Genomic DNA, 24,970 nt, shown 5'->3' with positions numbered 1-24,970 from the left:
TGAGGTGTGGCTGTTGTCTAGGAACAGTGAGGGAAGCAGATAATTTAGTTAAAATGTCTCGGCCTAATAAGGGAACTGGGCAGGTGGGGATAACTAAAAAGGAGTGCATAAAAGAATGTTGTCTAAGTTGGCGCCAGAGTTGGGGAGTTTTAAGAGGTTTAGAAGCCTGGCCATCAATACCCACAACAGTTATGGAGGCAAGGGAAACAGGCCCTTGAAAAGAAGGTAATGTGGAGTGGGTAGCCTCTGTATTGATTAAGAAGGGTACGGACTTACCTTCCACTGTGAGAGTTACCCAGAGCGTCTGTGATGGTCCTGTAGGCTTCCAAGGCGATCGGGCAGTATTAGTCTTCAGTTGCTTAGCCAAGATCTGGGAAGGAGTCAGTCAGAGAGCCTTGGGCCAGAGTTCCAGGGGCTCTGGAAGTGGCTTCCAGGTGAGTTGAACAGTCAGATTTTCAGTGGGGTCCCACACAGATGGGGCATGGCTTAAGAGGAATCCCGGGCTGTGGGCATTCCTTGGCCCAGTGGCCAGATTTCCAGCACTTGTAGTAAGCTCCTGGGGGAGGAGGTTCTGGAGGAACACCTGGCAGCTGCGGTTCAGGCGTTTGGAGTTCTTGTGTGCTGGAGATATGGCTGGGGTTTGTCTCACAGTGGAGGCAAGGAATTGCAACTCAGAAATACATTGCTACTTGGCTGCCTCTACTCTATTATAGTACACCTTGAAGGCAAGGTTAATTAAGTCCTGTTGTGGGGTTTGAGGGCCGGAATTTAATTTTTGGAGTTTTATTTAATGCCAGGAGCGGATTGGGTAATAAAATGTATATTGAGAATAAGACAGCCTTTTGACCTTTTAGGGTCTAGGGCTGTAAAGCATCTCAGAGTTGCTGCTGAACGAACCATGAACTGGGCTGGGTTTTTCATATTTGATAAAAAAGAGCCTAAATGCTAACTGATTTTGGGAGAGGTCGGATAAAGAAAAAGGAGCGTTAACCTTGACTATGCCTTTAGCTCCAGCCACCTTTTTAAGAGGAAATTGCTGGGCAGGTGGGGGAGGGCTAGTCGTGGAATGAAACTGTAAGCTGGCCCGGTGTGATGAGGGAGGTGATAAAAGGATTATAGGGTGGGGGAGCAGAGGCTGAGGAAGAATTGGGACCTGGGGAGGAGGGGAGAAGTCAGATGGGTCTGTAGAAAAGGAAGATTAGAAAGACTCAGCGATGCTTGGGGTTGGGACTGAGAGAACAGGAGGGAGGGAAAGAAGGAGGATTTGGGACGAGTCACATTGGGAACAGAGACTAGGGAGTGAACAATGTGTAAAAGAATGTCTGGACGTCAGGCACCTCAGACGGTTTGTCTATTTTATGATAAGAATTATCTAGATCTTGTAGGATGGAAAAATCGAAAATGCTGTTTTCTGGCTATTTGGAACCACTGTCAAGTTTGTAATGGGGTCAAGTGGCATTGTAGAAGAAAATAAGGCGTTTAGGTTTAGGTCAGATGTGAGTTGAAGAGGTTTTAAGTTCTTGAGAACACAGGATAAGGGAGAAGGAGGAATGGAGGGTGGAAGGCTGCCCATAGTGAAGGAGGCAAGCCTAGAGAAAAGAGAGAGTAGAGACACAGAGAGAAGGGGTCGGGGGGTTCTTGCCCCCTAGAAAAGCGGAGAAGGGGTAGAGACACGGAGAGAAGGGGTCTGGGCATTCTTGCCCCCCAGAAAAGTGGAGAAGGGGTAGAGACATGGAGAGAAGGGGTTGGGGGGTCCTTGCCCCCCAGAAAAGCAGTACTTGCTGCTAAGGGTGAAGGACCAAGGCAGGCATCCCCACGTGGTCAGACACCTCTGAAATGTGGGTGAATAATCAGGCAGGCGTCCCCGCATGATTAAACACCAAGGGAAGACTGTCTTCCCGAGTCCATGACTGGCCCCGGAGTTTTGGGTCCACGGATAAAATGCATCTCCTTTGTCTCTACCAGAAAAGGAAAGGAACTGAAATTAAGAGAAGGGAGAGATTGAAGTGTGGCACCAAGATTGAAAGGAGAAAGAGGTTGAGGGATAGTGAGAGAGGTTGGAGAAGAGAGTAAAAAGAGGCTGCTTACTGGATTTAAAATTGGTGAGATGTTTCTTGGTCTGAGGACCAGAGGTCATAGGTGGATCTTTCTCACGGAACAAAGAGCAGGAGGACAGGGGATTGATCTCCCAAGGGAGGTCCCCTGATCCGAGTCATGGCACCAAAATTTCACTTGCCTCCATGTGAAAAGACCACCAAACAGGTTTTGTGTGAGCAACAAGGCTGTTTATTTCACCTGGGTGCAGGTGGGCTGAGTCCAAAAAGAGAGTCAGTGAAGGGAGATGAGGGTGGGGCCATCTTATAAGATTTGGATAGGTAAAGGAAAAAGAGGGGTTGTGCTCTGGCAGGCAGGAGTGGGGGTCACAGTGTGCTCAGTGGGGGAGCTTTTTGAGCCAGGATGAGCCAGGAGAAGGAATTTCACAAGGTAACGTCATCAGTTAGGCAAGGACCAGCCATTTTCACTTCTTTTGTGGTAGAATGTCATTAGTTAAGACAGGAACAGGCCATTTAAATATCACTTCTTTTGTGATTCTTCAGTTACTTCAGGCCATCTGGATGTATATGTGCAGGTCACAGGGGATATGATGGCTTAGCTTGGGCTCAGAGGCCTGACAGTTTCTAAAATAGTGATGTTATCTATTGGAGTATTTGGAAGAGTTGCAAATCTTGTGACCTATTGAACAATGGCTAGTAATCATTTAAATATGCTAAGCATCTTAGCAGAATTTTGGCATCTCTTATAATCCTAGCCTTGTGGCCTTTCATTAGTTTTACAAAGGTAGTTTAATTTTGGGAAGGGCTATTATCATCCTTGTTTAAGGTTAGACTATAAACTAAATTCCTCCCATAGTTAGCTTGGCTTACACCTAGGAATGAGCGAAGCCAGCCAGCCTGTGAGGCTAGGAGCAAGATGGAGTAAGCCATGTTAGATTTTTCTCACTGTCAGAATCTTTGCAAGGATGGTTTCATAGCAATAATGGAGGAAGCGAAGATGGTGAGTGTGATGATAGCCACAGAGACCATTGCATTAAGGGTTGAATAGGTGTCAGATTCCAGACCAGGGATCTATAAGAATTATTTCAATAAATCTCACCTTAATCTTCTGAGGGTGAAATTCTTACCGTGCCCATTTTACAGATGGAGAAACTGGATACCTACACGGGGTGTGTTGTTCTAAATTGTGACTGAAAGAAAAGGCCCTTGAAGGGGTCTGGTCCAAGTATACATTCCGTGACTATTACTGATGGCATATGGCTTGGGCTTTAGAATTGAAGAAAAGAGGCTTGAGGAAAGGAGCTGAGGAAAGCTGAAGAGAAGTTAGGGAAGAAGTGGCCTCCATGTTTGACTATTGAGTCAGACATTTATTGATCACTGTCTCTGCACTAAGATGGAGGTAAACAATTCAATGAAAAGAGTCAAACTCTGTAAAATATTTGAAGAGATTAATTCTGAGCCAAATTTCAGTGACCATGGCCTGGGGCACAGTCTTAAGAGGTCGTAAGTACATGTGCCCAAGATGGTCAGGCTACAGCTTGGTTTTATATGTTTTAGGGAGAGGTAAGACATCAATCAATACATATAAGATGTACATTGGTTTGGTCTGGAAAGGTTAGACAAGTAGGAGTGGGGGCTTCCAGGTCGTAGATGGATTCAAAGATTTTCTGATTGGCAGTTGGTTGAAAGAGTTAACTTATTAACTTATCTAAAGACCTGGAATCAACAGAAGGGAGTGTCTGGGTTAAGATAAGTGGTTGTGGAGTCCAAGGTTCTTATTATGCAGATGAAGCCTCCAGGTAGCAGGCTTCAGAGAGAATAGACTGTAGATGTTTCTTAGCAGATCTAAAAAGGTTCCAGACTCCAGAAAGTTAGCACTCTCCTGGCTCAGGGTAAAGATCCAGAAAAGGAAGGGAATTTTCTACAGAATGTAGATTTTCCCCACAAGAGACAGCTTTGCAGGGCCGTTTAATATATTTTGGGGTAAAATACTTCAGTTTCTTTCAGGGCCGGCTATCTGTCATGTGGTGCTATACTGGAGTCAGGTTGGAATTTGGTGTCTTATTGCTACAGAGTCTATTTTGTCAGTCTTAATGTCTCTGTTTTAATGTTAATGCTGGTTACTTATGTCTGAATTTCAAAGGGAGGAGGGTATAATGAGGCATCTCTGACACTCTCCGTCATGGCCTGAACTAGTTTTACAGTTTAACTTTGGAATGCCCTTGCCTAAGAGGAGGGGTCAATTCAGTTGGTTTGGGGGACTTAAAATTTTATTTTTGGTTTACATGATAATGACTAAAGTCATTTTTGCCTTTTTCCTGTCTTCCTCTCATTTCTCCAGTGCATGTTTAACTACTTCCAGCTGTGATTTCTGGAAAGCAACAAAAACTCAACTCAATAACTTGGCACTCTGGATTTATGACTGCATTAGCAGATGAAGAGTCTTTGCCCTCCACTACCTCTCACCAAGACTCTTCTTATTATAGTAGAATCTGCCTTTTGAGGCATTTCTGATACTTTGCTCTCTCTACATCCTTTGCCCCCCTTTGCTCATTGAGACACTATGTGGGCTTATAGATTAAGTGTAAGAACAACATCCTTTCTGAGAAAATGGGAGAGTGTGTGTGTGTTTGTATATAAGGAAATAGAGGCACTTAAATCAGAATCTCCAAAAAAGATATGTCCATTCATTCATTCACTCAACTATTAGTTGTGTATTGAGTGCCAACTACCTACCAGCCACTTTTCTAGACACCAATAATTTAGAAGTGAACAAAACAGATAATTCCCCTCAGGAAGCATGTATTCTGGTAGGGAGAGGGCAGAAAATAAACCTGTAAATATATAATATGCCTGGTATCAAGTATTACAAAGCAAAAGACATTTAGGCAAGGGGCTAGGGTGTGCTATTTTATATAGACTGGAGAGGGAAGGCCTTGGTGAGAAGTTAACATTTGAATAGTAACAAGGGAGAGTGAGCCATGGGACTATCAGAACATTCCGATAATTCCAATAACATTCTAGATATTTCCGATATTTCTGATAATTCTTATTCATGATATTCATGGGAATATCAGAAGAAGCTTCCAGAGGGAAGAACTTATGCCCTGAGGCCTGTTTGAGAACTAACAGGCAGGCCAATATGTTTGGAGCATATGTGTGAACAGGTGAGCTTTAGAAAATGATATTAGAGAGGTATTGGAGGTTGGGTAGCAAATCATGAGGGACCTTTTGTAGCCCAATGTAAGGACTTTGACTTCTATTCTGAGTGAAATGGGAAACCATTGTTGGATTTAGAAAAGAGGACCTCTGGTGTGTCTGATATAAAGATACAACTCTGACTACTTTGTTACAGGATGGAAGGGTCTAGTCTGGTGTTTTTGTAAACCACTTGCAGGAGAAAGATGGACTAAATAGCTTATTGAGGTTAAAGTGTTTATTCATATGGGATGCTTTAATTATTTTGACATTATTGAGAAAATTCTATGTAAAATGTAAACATTCTAAAGCCTTTTAAAGAAAGATATAAAAATGAAAATATCTTTTTAATTTTTAAATTATTTAATCTCACAATGCAAAAGAATTATATTATAAACTAATATTCTTGTGTTACTGAAAATTTGGACATCAGAGCAAAATGATATATGTATCAGTTAAGGTTATCTGGTTGCCAATAAGAGAACCCAACTTTTCTTTTAAAAATGGAATGTATTGGGAAGGTATTGGGTAACCTACTAATTAGTGGAAAACAGTCTGAAAAATCAGGGACAGAAATACATAGGAATCAAAGCATTTGATGCAAGTGGCAGGCAGTGGGGCAGGTAGGGAGATGGGCAGGTGGGCCTCTCAGAAGCAGGTGTTCTTCCCAGGCTCCTTAGAATGCCACCACTGGAACTGAGATCTAAACATTTCCTACCTCTTTTCCCTTTTGCTCCATATTTCTCTTAAAGCCCGAGTACGTGACTCTGGCCATGGTAGGATAAGATGTCTTGCTTGACAGTTCCACTCAGCTCTAGTCAATGGGGCAGAACAATACCTCAAGGAAATTAGGGTCTGTTAACAAAAGAAGGTATAATGGATGCTGGTCAGCTAAAATGCTACAAATGCCACAGTGTTAGCCCTAGTTACATTTCCTTTTACTATAATTCTTACAATTTTGGCACATCTTCTTCTAGCCTTATTTCTTGTATATGTCCCAGTTTTTTTTTCTTAATTTTATCTATTGTTAAATGGTAAAGTTAGTGGTCTTCTCATACATTATTTAACCATTCCTAAATTGCTGGACATTTAGATTATTGTCATGAAAATGTAATAAAGCAGCAGAGAATAGTAATAGCTAACCTAAACTGGCTAAATAATAATGCTTTCACTCCTGAATGTCTGGTCTATCCTACTGTGTTTCTACAAGAGAGAGCATGATAAAATAAGTCTGCATTCCAGCAGAAGTATTTAAATGGAGGGGATTTCATCAGGCATTGAAACTGACAAAACGGTAAGCCTTATCCTCCCAGGGACTGACAATTTTCCCTTTGTCCATTAGGGGGCAAGCTGATTTTCATGGCCCCAGGACCCATCGAGCTCAGGGCACACGCCATCCTTGTTTCTGACGGTGGAGAGCTCCGGATTGGATCTGAAGACAAGCCCTTCCAAGGCAGAGCTCAGATCACACTCTACGGGAGTTCCTACTCAACTCCCTTCTTTCCCTATGGAGTCAAGTTCCTGGCTGTGAGGAATGGAACTCTTTCTCTGCGCGGTGAGTGAGGCAATTGATCAGAGGAAATGAAGTAGAGCTGTGTCTAGCAGTGGAAACTGATAAAACTGTTTAAAAGTCCTTGACTATAGTTGCTGAGCCAACCAGGTCAGTTAGAGCATGGCATTATTTCCTTAAATAACAAGTAAAACTGTTATGATTCCTGTGGCAGAGTACACTACCGTTCCCTATTGTTTGCTCCCCTTTCTGTAAGAGGATTGTGTATACTTCCACCTACTGTTAGGTGACTTTCAGTGCCTCCTTGTGGGTGGACCATACTTCCCGGCCCCTTTGCAAGAGGAGACTTAGCCTCATACTCGCTTTGGTCAGTGGAATGTGAGCAGAAATGGGGGACTGCTTGGCCAAGTGAAGGTTTTAAGACCTGTTACGATGCTTTAGCCATTTCGTTTTCTTCCCGCCACTTGAGAATAGCCTGTCCCAGATAGGGGCAGTTCCTTCTGCTTAGAACCTGAACGAAGATGACATGGGGCAGTGCTGCAGCTGACCTACTGCTCTCGTGTATGTGAGTGAGAAATAAGCCTTTGTCATAAGCCACTGAAATTTGCATTTGTAATTGCAGCATAGCCTAGTGAAAACTGACTGATACAATTACTTAGCATGTACTGATGTCTCTCAACATGCAGTAGCCTGGTATCCCAAATCAAATGCAGACAACCTCATTTAGTTGTTGAACCTCTTCCTGTCTCCCCAAACCCCCTACCCCATGAGCAGGGTTTAATTACAGTTCTACTTAGAATCCTCTTACAGATAGGTGGGGTGTTTAAGGATTCCTAGGAGAAAATAGATTAGGCTACAGTGTGTTTCCACTCCAACTTTATTTGCTTTCTGATCATCTAATTCCACTTTGCAAAATGGACATTTTTTTTCCCTCTTGAGAGTCAGGAAATTACCAGGTATGCCAGGATAATCCTTAGTATCAACTGTAAAATATCAGTATAAAATAATGAGTAAGCATATTTCTGTGGGTATTTATATGCTTTTGGTTGCATAGCATGAGCCAAAGGCAGATCAAAAATGTGGGCTCCAGATAGTGACTCAATCTCCAGAAAACGTAATGTCATTTACACATTGATATTTCTATATTGGCATCACAAAATAATCCACTTGTCATAGGATAATTGCTCTAGATGAGGGCATGGAGCTGTGCTGAGGAATCTGCCATTTTTCTCTGTCCAGACTGTCTCATACCGACCACAGGCCCCAATCATTGTCTATCAAAAAGCACGCTTGTGTCTCTTTTGGCTTACTATGAAAGGAAGCAAGATCTTTTCCTCAAGCATTTAAGTGTTGACTGTGGGCTACCCAGTGTGCTAGACACTGGGGATCAAATTTTGTGAGGTTAAAAATGCCCCATAACTCACTGGATAGAAATTCAAAATGCTTGCTATGTTGATTCCATGATCAACTTCCAAGGGGACCCTTTTACCTCCTATCTTCATCAGCAAGCAACTACATTGATTTTGTAGCCCAGGATCTATTCCCACGTCAGCCATGGTTTTCAGATGTTTGCACTAGCTCAATGGCCTCTTAAGCCACCAGCCCAATATGCTGCTTTTTACCAGTAAAAAAATGCATCTGGGGAATAAGTTGGTGTATATTTGTGGTTCAGCCAGCCCATAGATCATCCAGAGGACCCCAGGCTTAGGAGGAATCCTCAGATTTGAGAGCCACTATCCTGTATGATGCAGATAGCATAGCTCTTCCTGAAAATAGGAATTCAAATGAGGAAAAATGAAAACTCTAATTATTTTATTCTGCCTCTTTCATTCCAAGCTCATCTAATTCTCATGCTCTATTGTGAAGAATCAAAGAAAGAACTCATAAATATACCTTTTGTGCCTGTATTTTAAATGTACGTTGTGCATGTAAGCCTTTGTGGTTAAGCAAATGTCAAGAAAATCCCTAGTCCCGTTGCTTACAGTCAATGGGGCAATTCAAGCAAAGTAGATGCTTCTAATATGTTTTGAAAATTCTGAAAGTTCAGAAAAAATGTTGCTACTCCAGCCATCTGATGTTACTGGATATTGAGAATGAGACCTCCTCTCCCTCTGCTTTCCTCATTTCCATCTCCTCCTTCCTCTTTCTCCTCTCTCCCTCTCCTTCTCCCTCCTCTCTCTCCATGCTTCCTCCCTTCCTCTTCTCCCTCTTTCTTCTTTATTCTCCTTCTCCCTCCTCTCTCTCCCCCTTTTCCTCCCTTCATCTCCTCCCTCCCTCTCCTTTATTCTCCTTCTCCTTTCTCTCTCTCTCTCTCCCCCTTTTCCTATATTCCCAGATTAGGCCGTTTTCAAAACTGGTTAATCATTCCCCAAAGCATTTAGGACAGAGAATTGACTAGGATCTCACCTGAATCACAGAGCTTTCCCTTTGAACACGGGCAAAGATCAAGCCATTTCCTCTCTGATGTGATGCTGCAGCATCTCATGCATTTGAAAGAAATATTATGTAGAAAAGAGCTCAGCCATTTGGGTGACAGGGATTCCTTTCCTGATGTATCTGTCAGAGAATCGCAGCCCCACGTGCAGCTCATCAATTCTCTCCTGTCACTTCTCCCTCACCACCTGAGGTCTCAGACAGATTTCCCCTCCAGCATGGTGGTATATCATGGCTAAAGTCATTACGTAATTTCACTGGCCTTTTGCCAGGGTCAGAGGTTGGTCTGGTGACACTGGGGCTTTAGGAAAAAGCTAATTTTCTTTCACTGTCAAGCATGCAAAATAGTGAGCAACTTGATTCACTGCTTTGCCAGGAAGTCCCTAATGACCCAGCATTCACTCAGTTTCCCAGGATAACATAATGAGGAGATTCACCAACTTTGGTGCACAGAAGAACCTTTTGGGGAGGTTTTTGTAAATCTAGATTTCTGGGCCTGGAAATGTACGTGATGTGACTCAGGTGGCCCATTGACTACACTCAGAGAAACACTGGTTCTAGTGGTTAATCGAATTGGAATCAGAAATGGGCCCAGTTCTGCCACAGATCAGCTATGACATTCAACAGATCTCTAAAAAATCAGAAAATCACAGTTCCCACTTCATAAACTTATTGCTCATGAAGTGTTCCAGAGTGTTGGGCACACAAAACACATATTAATTTTCTTGTCTATCTCTTTTCATCAGAGTAACAGAAGGGTTTTAACCTTGGAGATCATGCGGTAACAACATTCCCAGGCATCTTCTGTTCTCTTCCCACCACCCAGTCAACACCTTTAGATTTTAATCTCTCTTGGTGCAGCTGCTTCCCAGCTGTGGATAACCACCATTCCCGGGTGTGGTTACAAAAGGCTTCTTAGAAACTATTTGCATGGGTCCCAGTATAGTCTGAAGCAGGGCACTGCCCAGCGAATGAGGCCCTTGGCAGACATTTGGTTCCTAATATTCGGCAGCAATGCTGAATGGATTCTAATTTAACCCCAGCTCAGGTCATGTAGAATCACACAAATGGTCTGCATATCAGTCCGATCACTTTCCCACGTTCTCCCTCCATCTCATTCTTCATTATTGCGCTTTGAAACCCTTCTGCTCCAGCTGATTTTTATCTTAGATGAAAATCGCTAAGCAAACAGGCTTTGGTGTTCAGCTGTCACAAGGCAAGATGGAGTTGAAAGCATGCTTCATGTATTTCTTTGAATGTAGGAAAAGTCCCATACCCTTATACACTCACATATACACACACCTGCACGTAGACACCCACACACAGCACCATCTTTTCTGTTTCTGTTTCTGTTTGTTTGGGAGTAGATGAGGACAGGTTCTGAATTGCTGGTGGAGTTCAGATTGTTTAGTAACTTCTGTCAGCTGCTCACTTTGATGCGTTAATATGACTAAAGGGTCTCAGGATTCCTCCTGAGTGGCAGTCTGGGATTTGGATAGCTGTAGTCAATAAGGAAATTTCACTCTTGCCTTTTGCCTTCATCACTCTGTCTGCCAATCCAGGTTCACAACTCCAAACTGAGTGCCAATCACTTGTCACTTTTCAAGTGGGTTGCTGTCAGCCTGGGCAACTTAAATTTTTGACAATGTAATTACGGCTCTTGCTTCCACAGTGGGAATCTGAGCAGAATGGTGGAGTTTTTATTGATTGTTCAGCAGGGAAATTTATCAATGTCTCTCACTTCATTTCCAGTTCCTCCCTGAGAAATTTGGCTGACAGTTTCTTAGGAGAAAAACAGTCTCATGGCCTTGGCTGGACTTCTGTCTTTGTCCTTTTCAAGAAATTACAAGATATAGGCATTAAATATACATGGAAATTCCTGAGAAAAAGCAGTATGGGGGGCATGATTGAAGAAAGCACAAGTGCAATTGCAAGGAACATAAGAATTTGGTAGGAATAAATAAAAGCAGTGGTCTAAATAAACAAGCTTAGATATGGTTTGTTTTCCTTCTAAAAGTACCAAGTATCTACGTGTAAATTCCATGGTTTCTATGAGTACTGTGTGGTGTGCACTATTTTCATAGTTGCTAGAGTATCAGGCTGTCTTTAAGCATGGTATAAAGTGCGTGGAACAGGCACGTGTGTGGGAGTGTGTTTCCGGTCAGTGGTTTTCACATTATGCTCCACAAAATCCAAATGTTTCCTGGAGGGGATTTAGGGGTTCCCTAAACAATGAGTATTGGAGGTCAAGTAATAAAGGTTTAAGTTGCTCAAGTAATTGATTTATTGCTTTTATCGGTTATATATTTGTGTTGTAAGTAACAGTTTGTTAGAAGAAAGAGTTCCACTGTTAAAATTGTGATTAAAAAACTCTACTAGGTCATTCTTTTAGCTGTGGCATATGGATCCTTTTGAGGTGTCCAGGGCCTTTCTGCATGATTCCTGTTTCCCCAAGGCTGATTTAGCTCTGGGACATTTTCTGTAAAGTCTGTTCTTTGATGTAGGGTGAAACTTACTAGAGCCCATTTTCATGTCATAACAGTTCCACTTATCCAACAATATATTTTTAAATCTCCACTCTCTCGTCACCTGATTAATAGTCTCCAATGCTGTCTCCTCTTGTCCCTTTCCTTACCTATTTCTTCTAGACCAAGACTCCTCCCTTTTCTTCTGTCTCTCATTCCCTTGAGCTAGATACAAACCAGAGCTATGACATGGCATTTTTATATGTAGCTTTATTACTCTGAAATTGTTTGGTTTTAGGGGACAGAAGCCCACTGGAAACAAACTTAGAACCAAGGATTTATGAATTCTTGTAATCAAAATGCAGGATGGAGAGAAAGACAACGGCCTTAGACGTGACTGTCTTCAGGGGTCCAAATGTCCACAGGACTCACCCCTCAGTCCCTTACCCTGGCTGTCTCTGCATGTATTGACTTCACTCTCTCCTACTCGTTATTGCCTTCTTCTCTATGGTTATTGGGACTTCCTGATTTCATGTGGACTTTGATTTTCTTCTACCAAAGAAAGGAACTCTGTATATATATAATACAATATATAATATATAATATAATAATATATATTATGTAATATATTATATAATATATATAATATGTAATATATAATATATAATATAATATAATATAATATATAATATAATATAATAATATATAATATATTATATAATAATATATATTATATAATATATATTATATATTATATAATATATTATATAATATATATTATATAATATATAATATATATTATATAATATATAATATATATTATATAATATATAATATAATAATATGTAATATATTATATATTAATTATGTAATATAATATAATATATGTAATATAATATGTAATATAATAATATTATATAATAATATATAATATACATTATATAATATAATATATAATAGATATAATATAATATAATATCTATTATATTATATAATATAATAGATATAATATAATATAATCTATTATATATTATATAATATAATAGATATTATATTATATAATATAATATCTATTATATTATATAATATAATAATATATATTTATATATATTATTGAAAACTTTTGCTGTGACTGAACCCCAAATTTTAAATCTCAATGTTGCTCCCAATTTTAAAAGCTTTATCCCAAGGTCTTAGGAAATCTCATTTTCTAGTATATGCTATGGATTTTCTTCTTTCTTCCCATGAACTGTGGATTTCCTCAATATTGAAGAGGTTCTCTGCTGAAGAGGTTCTCTGCTTTCCCCTTGCATTTATCACCACAAAATATTACCTGTGATTTCATGGGAAACTTGAGCTGATGTGGTGTGTAAGTTTGCCACAGGGCTGAGCAAATGCAAGAGACACATTTTTAGGGATGTTTGGTATATGCAAACCTTCCAGGCAGAAGTCTGACTCAGAATAGATTTTATTTTTCTTTAGTCACTACCTTCATCTGTATTCTGATGGATCCTTTTTCTTGTCCTTTAACAACACCTTGGTTACCAACAGCTTTCCAGTTGATTTCAGATCTTGAAAATGCCAGTCCTGATTAATCTAGTTTAAAAGCTCAGTCTCCTGTTCATTTAATGTTACCTTCCTCACCCACAAAGCTTCAACTTGAGGCGCTTGGGATGGTAGGGTCTGCTCCCTCACTCTTCTTCTAATCCTTCTTATTTCATGTTCTGAGTATTGGGGCAGGTGGAAGAGGTAAGGTGAGAGGTTTAACAAGCTTAATACTTAACTGTGCACCTATATCCTCTATTGGGTGTTGCTCTCTCTCTGAATAATAATTGCTGACTGTTGAGTCTCCCTCCTAAGATGCCTGCATGAAATCACTGGAGTCTTGTAGGAGGCCTTTCCACTGCACAGTTTCTCAATGTGGAAGCCCCACCTGGGTTTTCAATTCCTTGGCATCCACCTTGGGGGTTGGTCTTGGTGGAGTACTAGAAAGTTGGTTCAAACCAAGCTATTTTCCCTACAATTCAGCTATCCAGAGGAAAGTTACAAATCCACATGAAAGATGTTCCACTTATCACCCCTTTCTCTGCTCTGCTCTTTCTCTAATTGTTTCCCCTGCTTAGATAAGCATGAGCAGCTGAGCAAATAGGCTGCATATGCAGACATTCCACCTGGGAAAAGAAGCCAGTCTCCCCTTCTTACAGGTCACTCTATGATACTTATGCAGCCCTCTTTCTTTGCTTAATAAGAGAGAAGTAGTTTCACACCTCGCTCTACAGGAAGGGGAGGAAAGGCCAGGGTTAGCTCACCCAGGCTGATGGCTCATCCCCATCTCTCAGGATTTCTTTGAATCTCCTTGTTTTTGGTCATTCATAAACTATGGAGTGGACTCTGCTCCAGGAATGGCAAAAGTCGCAGAGTTAGACTAGCTTTCTTTAGTAAGCCCCAAGAAGATGTTTTCTCCCTGTCTGTGGCTTCCCTATAATGTGAGGTGCTTATCATCTCCTGATCCCATGCATGTGTCCTCCTGGTAGGTTCTAGAGGAGCAGAAGTCCCACCCAACAACCTGCTATGTATGTTAAAAAGGGTGCCCTAGAGGGATGTGGGGTTGAAGGGGAGAGCCACTGTCATTTTGCGGTTGTTATTTGGCTTTGTTTTGTTGGTTTTTATTTAGGACTGGGAAGGAAGGAAGATTAAATAGAGGGGAAGAATGGAGAAAGGAGGATGAGGAAAATTAAAAACATATTTATTGCTTTTTCTACTCTTAAATTTAAATGAGCTTTAATTCAGTGTTGGGGTTCTGGTCAGCTGGCGTGTTGTGGCCGATCATAATTACACAGTTGAGTTAACATCAGCGAGCATGGTCCTGGCGTACTTGAAACCCTAGCGTTGTAGGACAGCCAGTGACTGATGAGTGGTCCTCTCTTTTGAGCAGATGAAGATTGACCCTTGGCTCTGTGTCCTCTAAAATATAGCCAACACCACCAACAAAAAAAATAAGGTATTTTTTTTTCTGTTCTGTCTAATAATACTTCAAAAAAGTCTGAACACTGTATAACCATTCTATTTATAGTGGCAGATATGTGTCTGCTAAAATCTCATTGATCTGGACAAGAGTAACCTTGGAACAATCTTTAAGAAAGGTTCCTTAAATTAATAGTATAAACCACACTTTAGGGAACTTGTTTAAACACATTTAAGTGAACATGCTGTTTTTAAGGTCTTTTAATTTTAGGTGTTTGCATGCAAATGTATACTGCTAATTAGAAATGAGTTCTAGCTATTCAATAATCCAAGTACAGCAGGAACCCCACTTAGAAACACATTGTAAGGTACTTCAAGTTTCTATATATACTTAAAAGTGTCAGCATTAGTCAGGTCTTTTTTTGGTTTCAAGTGACAGAAAACCCAATTCAAACAAAAAATAAGAGCACTTATTGCTTCATATAACTGAAAAGAAAAAACTTGAGGCAAAAAGAAAAAACTTGAGGCACAGCTGAGTCCAGGTGCTCCAATGAAGTCATTAAGATTTTGTTTCTCTGCGACTCTTGGTTCTGCTTTCCCCTCAGTTGGCTTCATTTTCAGTCAAACTCTGCCCTCATGGAGGCAGAAATGGCAGTCCTGTGGCTCCAGATGAAAGAGAATGCCTTTCATCTACATTAAGGAAGGCAATCTTCTTTACTTAGTCTACTGATTCAAATGTTAATCACATTAGAAATACCTACACACACACACACACACACACACACGCACACACACACAAAGAACAATTTACATTTAGCTAAAGTTCTGGGTACCCCATAGCCCAGTCAAGTTGATGCACAAAATTAACCATCACAGTCACCAAAGCAAACCTCATAACTGACTCTGTATCATATTTTAGACACACAAGGATTTCAAGCCTCTCATCTTGACACAAAGCTTCTCAAGGGAAAGTAACTAGCTCCAAAGTTCATCTCTTCCTTTCAAAATTTCTATAGTTTCCATTTTCCTGCTAGGTTGTGAGGATCTTTGCTGGCATTCTGCATCTTATCTAGATGAGCTTGACTTTGCTCCGTCATAGAGTACTCACTCACTCATCTTCCTCTGAGTAAGTGTGAGGAGCCTGGGCTCTTGAAGTGGACTGCGTGGTCCAAATCCCATCTCTACCATGAACTGGCTAGTGGACCTTGAAAAAACTCAGTGTTTCAGTTCCCACATCTATAAAATGGACATTATTTTAAGACATTTCTCATGATATTTGTTATGTGGTTTAAATGAAATAAAACATGCAATGTACTTATCACAATGGCAGGTGTTGAGCAAGTACTCAATAAATGTCAGTTATTATCATTGTTATTATTTATTTACACTTTTGATTTGGTGAAGTTGTCCCATTATTAGTCTAAGGATGGGATGGTGTTTACTGTTTTCCATTAATCTCTCAGCTAGAATCCTGGTTGTCATTCTTGATACCTCCTTTATCATTCCTCTTATCATGTCCATCACTAAGTCTTGTTGATTTTAATTCTTGGATAACTTGTGAGCCCGTATCCTTCTCTCTATCTCCATTACTGTCACCTTAGTTTATGGTACCTTCAACTTATGCCTGGATTATTGTGTAAGCTTTTAAACTTATTTTCTAGTTGCCAGTTTTGTTCTTTCCAATTCATTCTTTGCCCTGGAGCCAAGTTGATCTTTTAAAAATACAAATCTGTTTATGTTGTGCTGCTGCTCAAAACTCTTCAGTGGCTTTCCATTGTTTCTAAGGTAAAGTCCGAAATTTCTAGCATGGCTATTAGGCGCTATTTAGGTTCCTGCTAACACCTTCTGTCCTGTTTTTCAACTCTCTCCCTTGGCCACCCTCATGCTTCAGTAGTAATCTTCTTTTAGGTTACTAAATGGTTAATGTGGTCTAGATTTTCATTTTTTACCTTTTTGAGTACCACAAGAAACTCAACTTTGTTAAGTAAGTGGAAAGCTACATAGGCAGAAGCTTGTGATTTTTCCTTCAAAGAGAATTCTTCCATATGTATCATCAAAGCAATACTATTAATAGCATTGCTTTCAGCCTGGTCATGGAAAAAGAGTATCATTGAATTGTGTATTATATTTAGTATTTGTCCAAATTGGATTTTACCTAGATCCTGGCACTTTATAATTTTCAAAGCTGCTTCCCATTCTTTACTCTCATTTAACTCTCACAACCACCCTGTGAAGCATGAAAGACTGGGATTGTTACTTTCATTTTAGAGATGATGAAACTGGGGCCTGGAAGGGGATGTAACTAAAACTCATTCCATTTTCTTCATGGACTTAAGATGCACATGGGCTCGCTTCTATTTTGTGTACACATAGCTGGTATTTACTTGTGGCAGAAAGGCAGAATATACCTCTTTCTGAAACAGTCTCCTCAATTTTAACTTTTTCAGCTTATTTTGAGATCCCAATTGGGGCTTTCTGGCTTATAGCTCTCTTTGTAAAATTCTTGATAGAGGTACAAAGAACCGGTTTCTTTTACACCTTGTTATTTATCTTTTAGTACTTCTATGGGGTTTTCCAATCTTTGTGATGGCAAATCTACAAATATTTTCTCTTATGGTTTCTGCCTTTGCTTTTATGTTTATCAACTCTTTTCTGTACAAAGACTATATAAAAATTTACCTATTTGTTTTTTGGTAGTTTTATTTATTTTTTTATTTTTTCTTTTTTTTCACATTTGTGTCTGTCTTTAACTAGGGTCAGCAAACTATGAGCCATGGACCAAATCTGGTCCATTCCTTGCTTTTATACACAAAATTTTATTGAGGCACAGCCACACCCATTTGTGTAGGTATTATCTATGGCTGCTTTGCACTATAATGGCAAAGTTCAGTCATTATGCCAGAGACCACATGGTCTGCAAACCCCAAACTCTTTATTATCTCCCTGTTCTTTTTACAGAAAAAGTTATCAGACCCTTATTTTAATCAATCTAGAATTTATTCTGATATAGTTTGTCAGTTATCTATGTTTTTTTCAAATGAATAGCCAATTTTCACAGCACTATTTATTCAACCATAGGCTAAAAAATGACACCCATGTATATCCATGTCCTAATCCTTGGAACCCATGAATGTTATCTTAAAAATTTGGCAAAACGGGGTTGGGTTCCAAGATGGCTGAATAGCAACAACTCCAGTCTACAGCTCCTAGTGTGGGTGACACAGAAGATGGGTAATTTCTGCATTTCCAACTGAGGTACTGGCTTCATCTCAATGGGACTTGTTGGACAGTGGGTGCAGCCTATGGAGTGTGAGCCGAAGCAGGGCGGGGCATCACCTCACCAGGGAAGTGCAAGGGGTTGTGGAATTCCCTTTTCTAGCCAAGGGAAGCCATGACAGACGGTACCTGGAAAATTGGGACACTCCCACCCTAATGCTGCGCTTTTCCAGTGGTCTTAGAAAATGGCACACCAGGAGATTATATCCCGTGCCTGGCTCAGAGGGTCCCATGCCCATGGAGCCTTGCTCACTGCTAGCACAGCAGTCCAAGATCGAACTGCAAGGAGGCAGCGAGGCTGGGGGAGGGGCATCCGCCATTGCTGAGGCTTGAGTAGGTAAACAAAGTGGCCAGGAAACTCGAACTGAGTGGAGCCCACCGCAGCTCAACTAGGCCTGCCTGCCTCTGTAGACTCCACCTCTGGGGGCAGGGCATAGCTGAATAAAAGGCAGCAGAAACTTCTGCAGACTTAAATGTCCCTGTCTGACAGCTTTGAAGAGAATAGTGGTTCTCCCAGCACAGAGTTTGAAATCTGAGAATGGACAGACTCCAGTGGGTCCCTGAGCCTCAGTAGCCTAACTGGGAGACACCTCCCAATAGGGGCTGGCTGACACTTCATACAGCTGGGTGCCCCTCTGAGATGAATCTTCCAGAAGAAGGATCAGGCAGCAACATTTGCTGTTCTGCAATATTTGCTGTTCTTCAGCCTCTGCTGGTGATGCCTAGGCAAACAGGGTCTAGAGTGGACCTCCAGCAAACTCCAATAGACCTGCAGCTGAGGGTCCTGACTGATAGAAGGAAAACTAACAAACAAAAAGGAACAGCATCAACATCAACAAAAAGGACATCCACACCAAAACCCCATCTGTAGGTCACCATCATCAAAGACCAAAGGTAGATAAAACCACAAAGATGGGGAGAAACCAGAGCAGAAAAGCTGAAAATTCTAAAAATCAGAGCTCCTCTTCTTCTCCAAAGGATCGCAGCTCCTTGCCAGCAATAGAACAAAGCTGGATGGAGAATGACTTTGACGAGTTGACAGAAGGAGGCTTCAGAAGATCGGTAATAACAAACTTCTCCAGGCTAAAGGAGGATGTTTGAACCCCTCACGAAGAAGCTAAAAACCTTGAAAAAAGATTAGATGAATGGTTAACTATAATAAACAGCATAGAGAAGATCTTAGATGACCTGATGGAGCTGAAAACCATGGCATGAGAACTACGTGATGCATGCACAAGCTTCAGTAGCTGATTCGATCAAGTGGAAGAGAGGGTATCAGTGATTGAAGATCAAATGAATGATATGAAGCAAGAAGAGAAGTTTAGAGAAAAAAGAGTTAAAAGAAACGAACAAAGCCTCCAAGAAATATGGGACTATGTGAAAAGACCAAATCTACGTCTGATTGGTGTACCTGAAAGTGACGGGGAGAAGGGAACCAAGTTGGAAAACACTCTTCAGGATATTATCCAGGAGAATTTCCCCAACCTAGCAAGGCAGGCCAACATTCAAATTCAGGAAATACAGAGAATGCCACAAAGATACTCCTTGAGAAGAGCAACCCCAAGACACATAATTGTCAGATTCACCAAAGTTGAAATGAAGGAAAAAATGTTAAGGGCAGCCAGAGAGAAAGGTCTGGTTACCCATAAAGGGAAGCCCATCAGACTAAGAACGGATCTTTATAGCACTAAATTATAATTTATCACACTAAATGCCCACAAGAGAAAGCAGGAAAGACCTAAAATCAATACCCTAACATCACAATTAAAAGAACTAGAGAAGCAAGAGCAAACACATTCAAAAGCTAGCAGAAGGCAAGAAATAACTAAGATCAGAGCAGAACTGAAGGAGATAGAGACACAAAAACCCTTCAAAAAATCAATGAATCCAGGAGCTGGTTTTTTGAAAAGACTAACAAAATTGATAGACTAGCAAGACTAATAAAGAAGAAAAGAGAGAAGAATCAAATAGACACAATAAAAAATGATAAAGGGGATACCACCACCGATCCCACAGAAATATAAACAGCCATCAGAGAATACTATAAATACCCCTATGCAAATAAACTAGAAAATATAGAAGAAATGGATAAATTCCTGGACACATACACCCTCCCAAGACTAAACCAGGAAGAAGTTGAATCCCTGAATAGACCAATAACAGGCTCTGAAATCGAGGCAATAATTAATAGCCTACCAAGCAAAAGAAGTCCAGGACCAGATGGATTCACAGCCAAATTCTACCAGAGGTACAAAGAGGAGCTGGTACCATTCCTTCTGAAACTATTCCAATCAATAGAAAAAGAGGGAATCCTCCCTAACTCATTTTATGAGGCCAGCATCATCCTGATACCAAAGCCTGGCAGAGACACAACCAAAAAAGAGAATTTTAGACCAATATCCCTGATGAACATCAATGCAAAAATCCTCAATAAAATACTGGCAAACCGAATCCAGCAGCACATCAAAAAGCTTATCCACCATGATCAAGTGGGCTTCATCCCTGGGATGCAAGGCTGGTTTAACATATGCAAATCAATAAATGTAATCCAGCATATAAAGAGAACCAAAGACAAAAAGCACATGATTATCTCAATAGATGCAGAAAAGGCCTTTGACAAAATTCAACAGCCTTCATGCTAAAAACTCTGAATAAACTAGGTATTGATGGGATGTATCTCAAAATAATAAGAGCTATCTATGACAAACCCACAGCCAATATCATACTGAATGGGCAGAAACCAGAAGCATTCCCTTTGAAAACTGGCAAAAGACAGGAATGCCTTCTCTCACCACTCCTATTCAACATAGTGTTGGAAGTTCTGGCCAGGGCAATCAGGCAGGAGAAGGAAATAAAGGGTATTCAATTAGGAAAAGAGGAAGTCAAATTGTCCCTGTTTGCAGATGACATGATTGTATATCTAGAAAACCCAATCCTCTCAGCCCAGAATCTCCTTAAGCTGATAAGCAACTTCAGCAAAGTCTCAGGATACAAAATCAGTGTGCAAAATCACAAGCATTCTTATACACCAATAAGAGACAAACAGAGAATCAAATCATGAGTGAACTCCCATTCACAATTGCTTCAAAGAGAATAAAATACCTAGGAATCCAACTTACAAGGGATGTGAAGGACCTCTTTAAGGAGAACTACAAACCACTGCTCAACGAAATAAAAGAGGACACAAACAAATGGAAGAACATTCCATGCTCATGGATACGAAGAATGAATATCGTGAAAATGGCCATACTGCCCAAGGTAATTTATAGATTCAATGCCATCCCCATCAAGCTACCAATGACTTTCTTCACAGAATTGGAAAAAAACTACTTTAAAGTTCACATGGAACCAAAAAAGAGCCCACATTGCCAAGACAATCCTAAGCCGAAAGAACAAAGCTGGAGGCATCATGCTACCTGACTTCAAACTATATTACAAGGCTACAGTAACCAAAACAGCATGGTACTGGTACCAAAACAGGCATATAGACCAATGGAACAGAACAGAGCCCTCAGAAGTAATACCACACATCTGCAACCATCTGATCTTTGACAAACCTGACAGAAACAAGCAATGGGGAAAGGATTCCCTCTTTAATAAATGGTGCCGGGAAAACTGGCTAGCCATATGTAGAAAGCTGAAATTGGATCCTTTCCTTACACCTTATACAAAAATTAATTCAAGTTGGATTAAAGTCTCAAATGTTAGACCTAAAACCATAAAAACCCTAGAAAAAAACCTAGGCAATACCATTCAGGACATAGGCATGGGTAAGGACTTCATGACTAAAACATCAAAAGCAATGGCAACAAAAGCCAAAATTGACAAATGGGATCTAATTAAACTAAAGAGCTTCTGCATAGCAAAAGAAACTATCGTTAGAGTGAACAGGCAACCTACAGAATGGGAGAAAATTTTTGCAATCTATCCATCTGACAAAGGGCTAATTTCCAGAATCTATAAAGAACTTAAACAAATTTACAAGAAAAAACAACCCCATCAAAAAGTGGGTGAAGGATATGAATAGACACATCTCAAAGGAAGATATTTATGTGATCAACAAACATATGAATAAAAGCTCATCATTACTGGTCAATATACCATCTCACACCAGGAGAATGGTGATCATTAAAAAGTCAGGAAATAACAGATGCTGGAGAGGATGTGTAGAAATAGTAACACTTTTACACTGGAAGACAGTGTGGTGATTCCTCAAGGATCAGGAACCAGAAATACCATTTGACCCAGCAATCCCATTACTGGGTATATACCCAAAGGATTATAAATCATTCTACCATAAAGACACATGCACACGTATGTTTATTGAATCACTGTTCACAATAGCAAAGACTTGGAACCAACCCAAATGCCCATCAATGATAGACTGGATAAAGAAAATGTGGCACATCTGTACTGTGGAATACTATGCAGCCATAAAAAAGGATGAGTTCATGTCCTTTGCAGGGACATGGATGAAGCTGGAAACCATCATTCTCAGCAAACTAAGACAAGAACAGAAAACCAAACACATGTTCTCACTCATAAGCAGGAGTTGAACGATGAGAACACATGGACACAGGGAGGGCAACATCACACACCAGGGCCTGTTAGTGGGTGGGGAGCAAGGGGAAGGAGAACACGAGGAGAAATACCTAATGTAGATGATGGGTTGATGGGTGCAGCAAACCACCATGGCACGTGTATACCTATGTAACAAACCTGGACGTTCTGTGCATGTATCCCAGAACTTAAAAATAAATATATAAAAATAAATTTTTTATATATATATATTTATATTTGTTTTTATAACTATTTCAAATACAACTTGAGGTCTTTAAAACAGGTCAACAAAGTCCTGCATTATTTTGCCCAGTCCTCTTCATTTGCTCCAAAGGTCTGATATCTAGTTCCTAGAGTAACACATCAGGCTCTCTGTTTCCCTACTGGCTGGCTCTTGTTTGTCTTAGGATTTGACTCATTTTCCCCAACATACAGTAAGTCCATTTTCTCACTAAGGATTTTCTTCTCTTAGTTTGATATGTGTACTATGGGCTTAAAACAGTTTCACAACAGTATGATTTCTTAGATTTCATCCCAAATATTCATTTAGTCATTTCCAAATAATTTTTAGGATAAATTCTAAGTGCAATGGGAGAGCCTGTGAGTCATTTTTGGATGGGTCCTGCTCACCTCTTCAGAATGAAGGGACAGTCACTAGGTGCCTATACCTTCTGTATACCTGTACTCTGGCCATGCCACATATGTAGCGGTTATTCGAATGTCCCCCACCATCGTATACATCATTGTTGTTGCCTAGGGTATGCTTCCCATTTTGTCATCTGGCCCACTTTGGCTTGTTCTTCAAGACCCAGCTCAGGTATCACCTCTTCTGGGAAGCATTCCTGGAAAGGACGACTCCCTTGGTGTGATTGCAGTGCTCCCTGTCTGTACACCCCTGAGTGTCACTCTGCACCTTGCATAGTGCACTTCTGATTTTCTGCACCTTGCACAGTGCACTTCTGATTTTTGTCTATCTATTTCTTGTACTGATCATGGGCCCTGGAGGAAAGGCACTCTGTTCTTTGTGTTTGTCTTCCTAGTGCTTGACAAATGTTCATCCACATACAAGAAAGCATTCAATGTTTTGCTATGGATAATGGTGATGTTGCATCCAGAAATAAGGGGGAAACAATTTGTATATATTTGAGGACAATATTTCTAGTTTTTTTTATGAGTTCCTTTATTTCTATTCTGATGCAAACATTATTTTAATAAATTATCCTTTTCTTTCTCCTTTCTCCCTCTCCCTCTCTCCCTCTCCCTCTCCCTCTCTCCCTCTCCCTCTCCCTCTCTCCCTCTCCCTCTCCCCCTCTCCCTCTCCCTCCTCTCCCTTTCCTTCTCTCCCTCTCTCCCTCTCCCTCTCCCTCCTCTCCCTCTCCCTCTCTCCCTCTCCCTCTCTCCCTCTCCCTCTCTCCCTCTCTCCCTCTCTCCCTCTCTCCCTCCCCTACCCTAAATGATTTTGAAAGGCCTTGGCAGTTATTCTTAGAATAAAGATTTAAGTCCTACAAAATAAACAAACAGAGGACAATTAGTGATTTTAGTGTGTTAACCCACAAAGATTATTTTCTTTTTCTCCATTCCCATTTAGTAAGAATGGTTCTCTGAGACTGTGTAATTATGGATGAATGACATTGAAATGCTTGAACAATAATTTGTAGGAAATACAATTATGAGTAGAAGTCATTAGTGGGAGTAAATGAGTAGTTTGTTGGTTAACAGGTCAACATCGAAAGCCCAAAGTGATTAAACATAGTATTAAATTACAAGTTAAAAGCATAGTCCTTTTTCATTTAGCATATTCATAAATTATTGAGCTTTTTATACTGTAGTTTTATGTGTTTTTTGATTTGTGGTACAGAAAGGAAGGGAGCTACCCAACCTGGGTTTCAATAGTTCTATGAACAGAAATGACTCAGATGTAAAATGTGTGCAATGCCTTCTTCATCAGAGAAGTCAGTTGGTCCACCTTGTATGACATTTAAATAACATTTATGAAGTAATGAGTATAATTTTTTGAACATCAAAGCTAATTGGGTACAGTTAATTTACAGCTATTTCCAGAGGCTACAAATTCCATTTACTTGTCTAGTTCTTTGGTCTTAGATTCAGAAGAACTAGTTTCAGAACTTTGTGCTGATATCTATTACCATATAATCTTGTCCTTTAAGAATCATAGTTTCCTATCTGTACAATCTGTTAAAATAAATAACAAAAATAAAAAACCAAAGATTTCTTACTTGACAATGAAACTACTTTGCATAGGTTGCAGTTATTCTAAGTTTTCAATAAATGTTTGTATTTTTTTCTGCTTTTTGCATATTGAATATTATATACTCACTTGGGTATATATCTGATGGGAGTTTACAAGTGATTGCCCAGAAGGCAATACTTAAAATAGCTCATTTAAACCACTATGAATTGAATGTTAATTAGGTGTCCAGTGCTGTGTTAGGAATTGTGCCATATATAAAGGAGACATGAGGCAGTGGCACAGCAGTCATGGTGCCCCC

General features: G+C 40.2%; 1 protein-coding gene across 1 annotated transcript in view; it reads left to right on the top strand.

Annotated features, from left to right (window-relative positions):
• Positions 1–24,970, top strand: part of PKHD1 (PKHD1 ciliary IPT domain containing fibrocystin/polyductin) — a 477,573-nt gene that overhangs the window by 148,744 nt on the left and 303,859 nt on the right. The window contains exon 36 of the mRNA XM_054492265.2: positions 6,595–6,807. Coding sequence (XP_054348240.2) covers positions 6,595–6,807 — 213 coding nt within the window. The remainder of the gene's footprint in view (positions 1–6,594; positions 6,808–24,970) is intronic.

This window comes from Pongo pygmaeus, chromosome 5 (genome assembly GCF_028885625.2).
Source record: "Pongo pygmaeus isolate AG05252 chromosome 5, NHGRI_mPonPyg2-v2.0_pri, whole genome shotgun sequence".
NCBI classification, from domain to species: Eukaryota; Metazoa; Chordata; class Mammalia; order Primates; family Hominidae; genus Pongo; species Pongo pygmaeus.
Note: the sequence above shows the minus strand (reverse complement) of the source record. Positions and strands in the feature narration are given on the sequence as shown.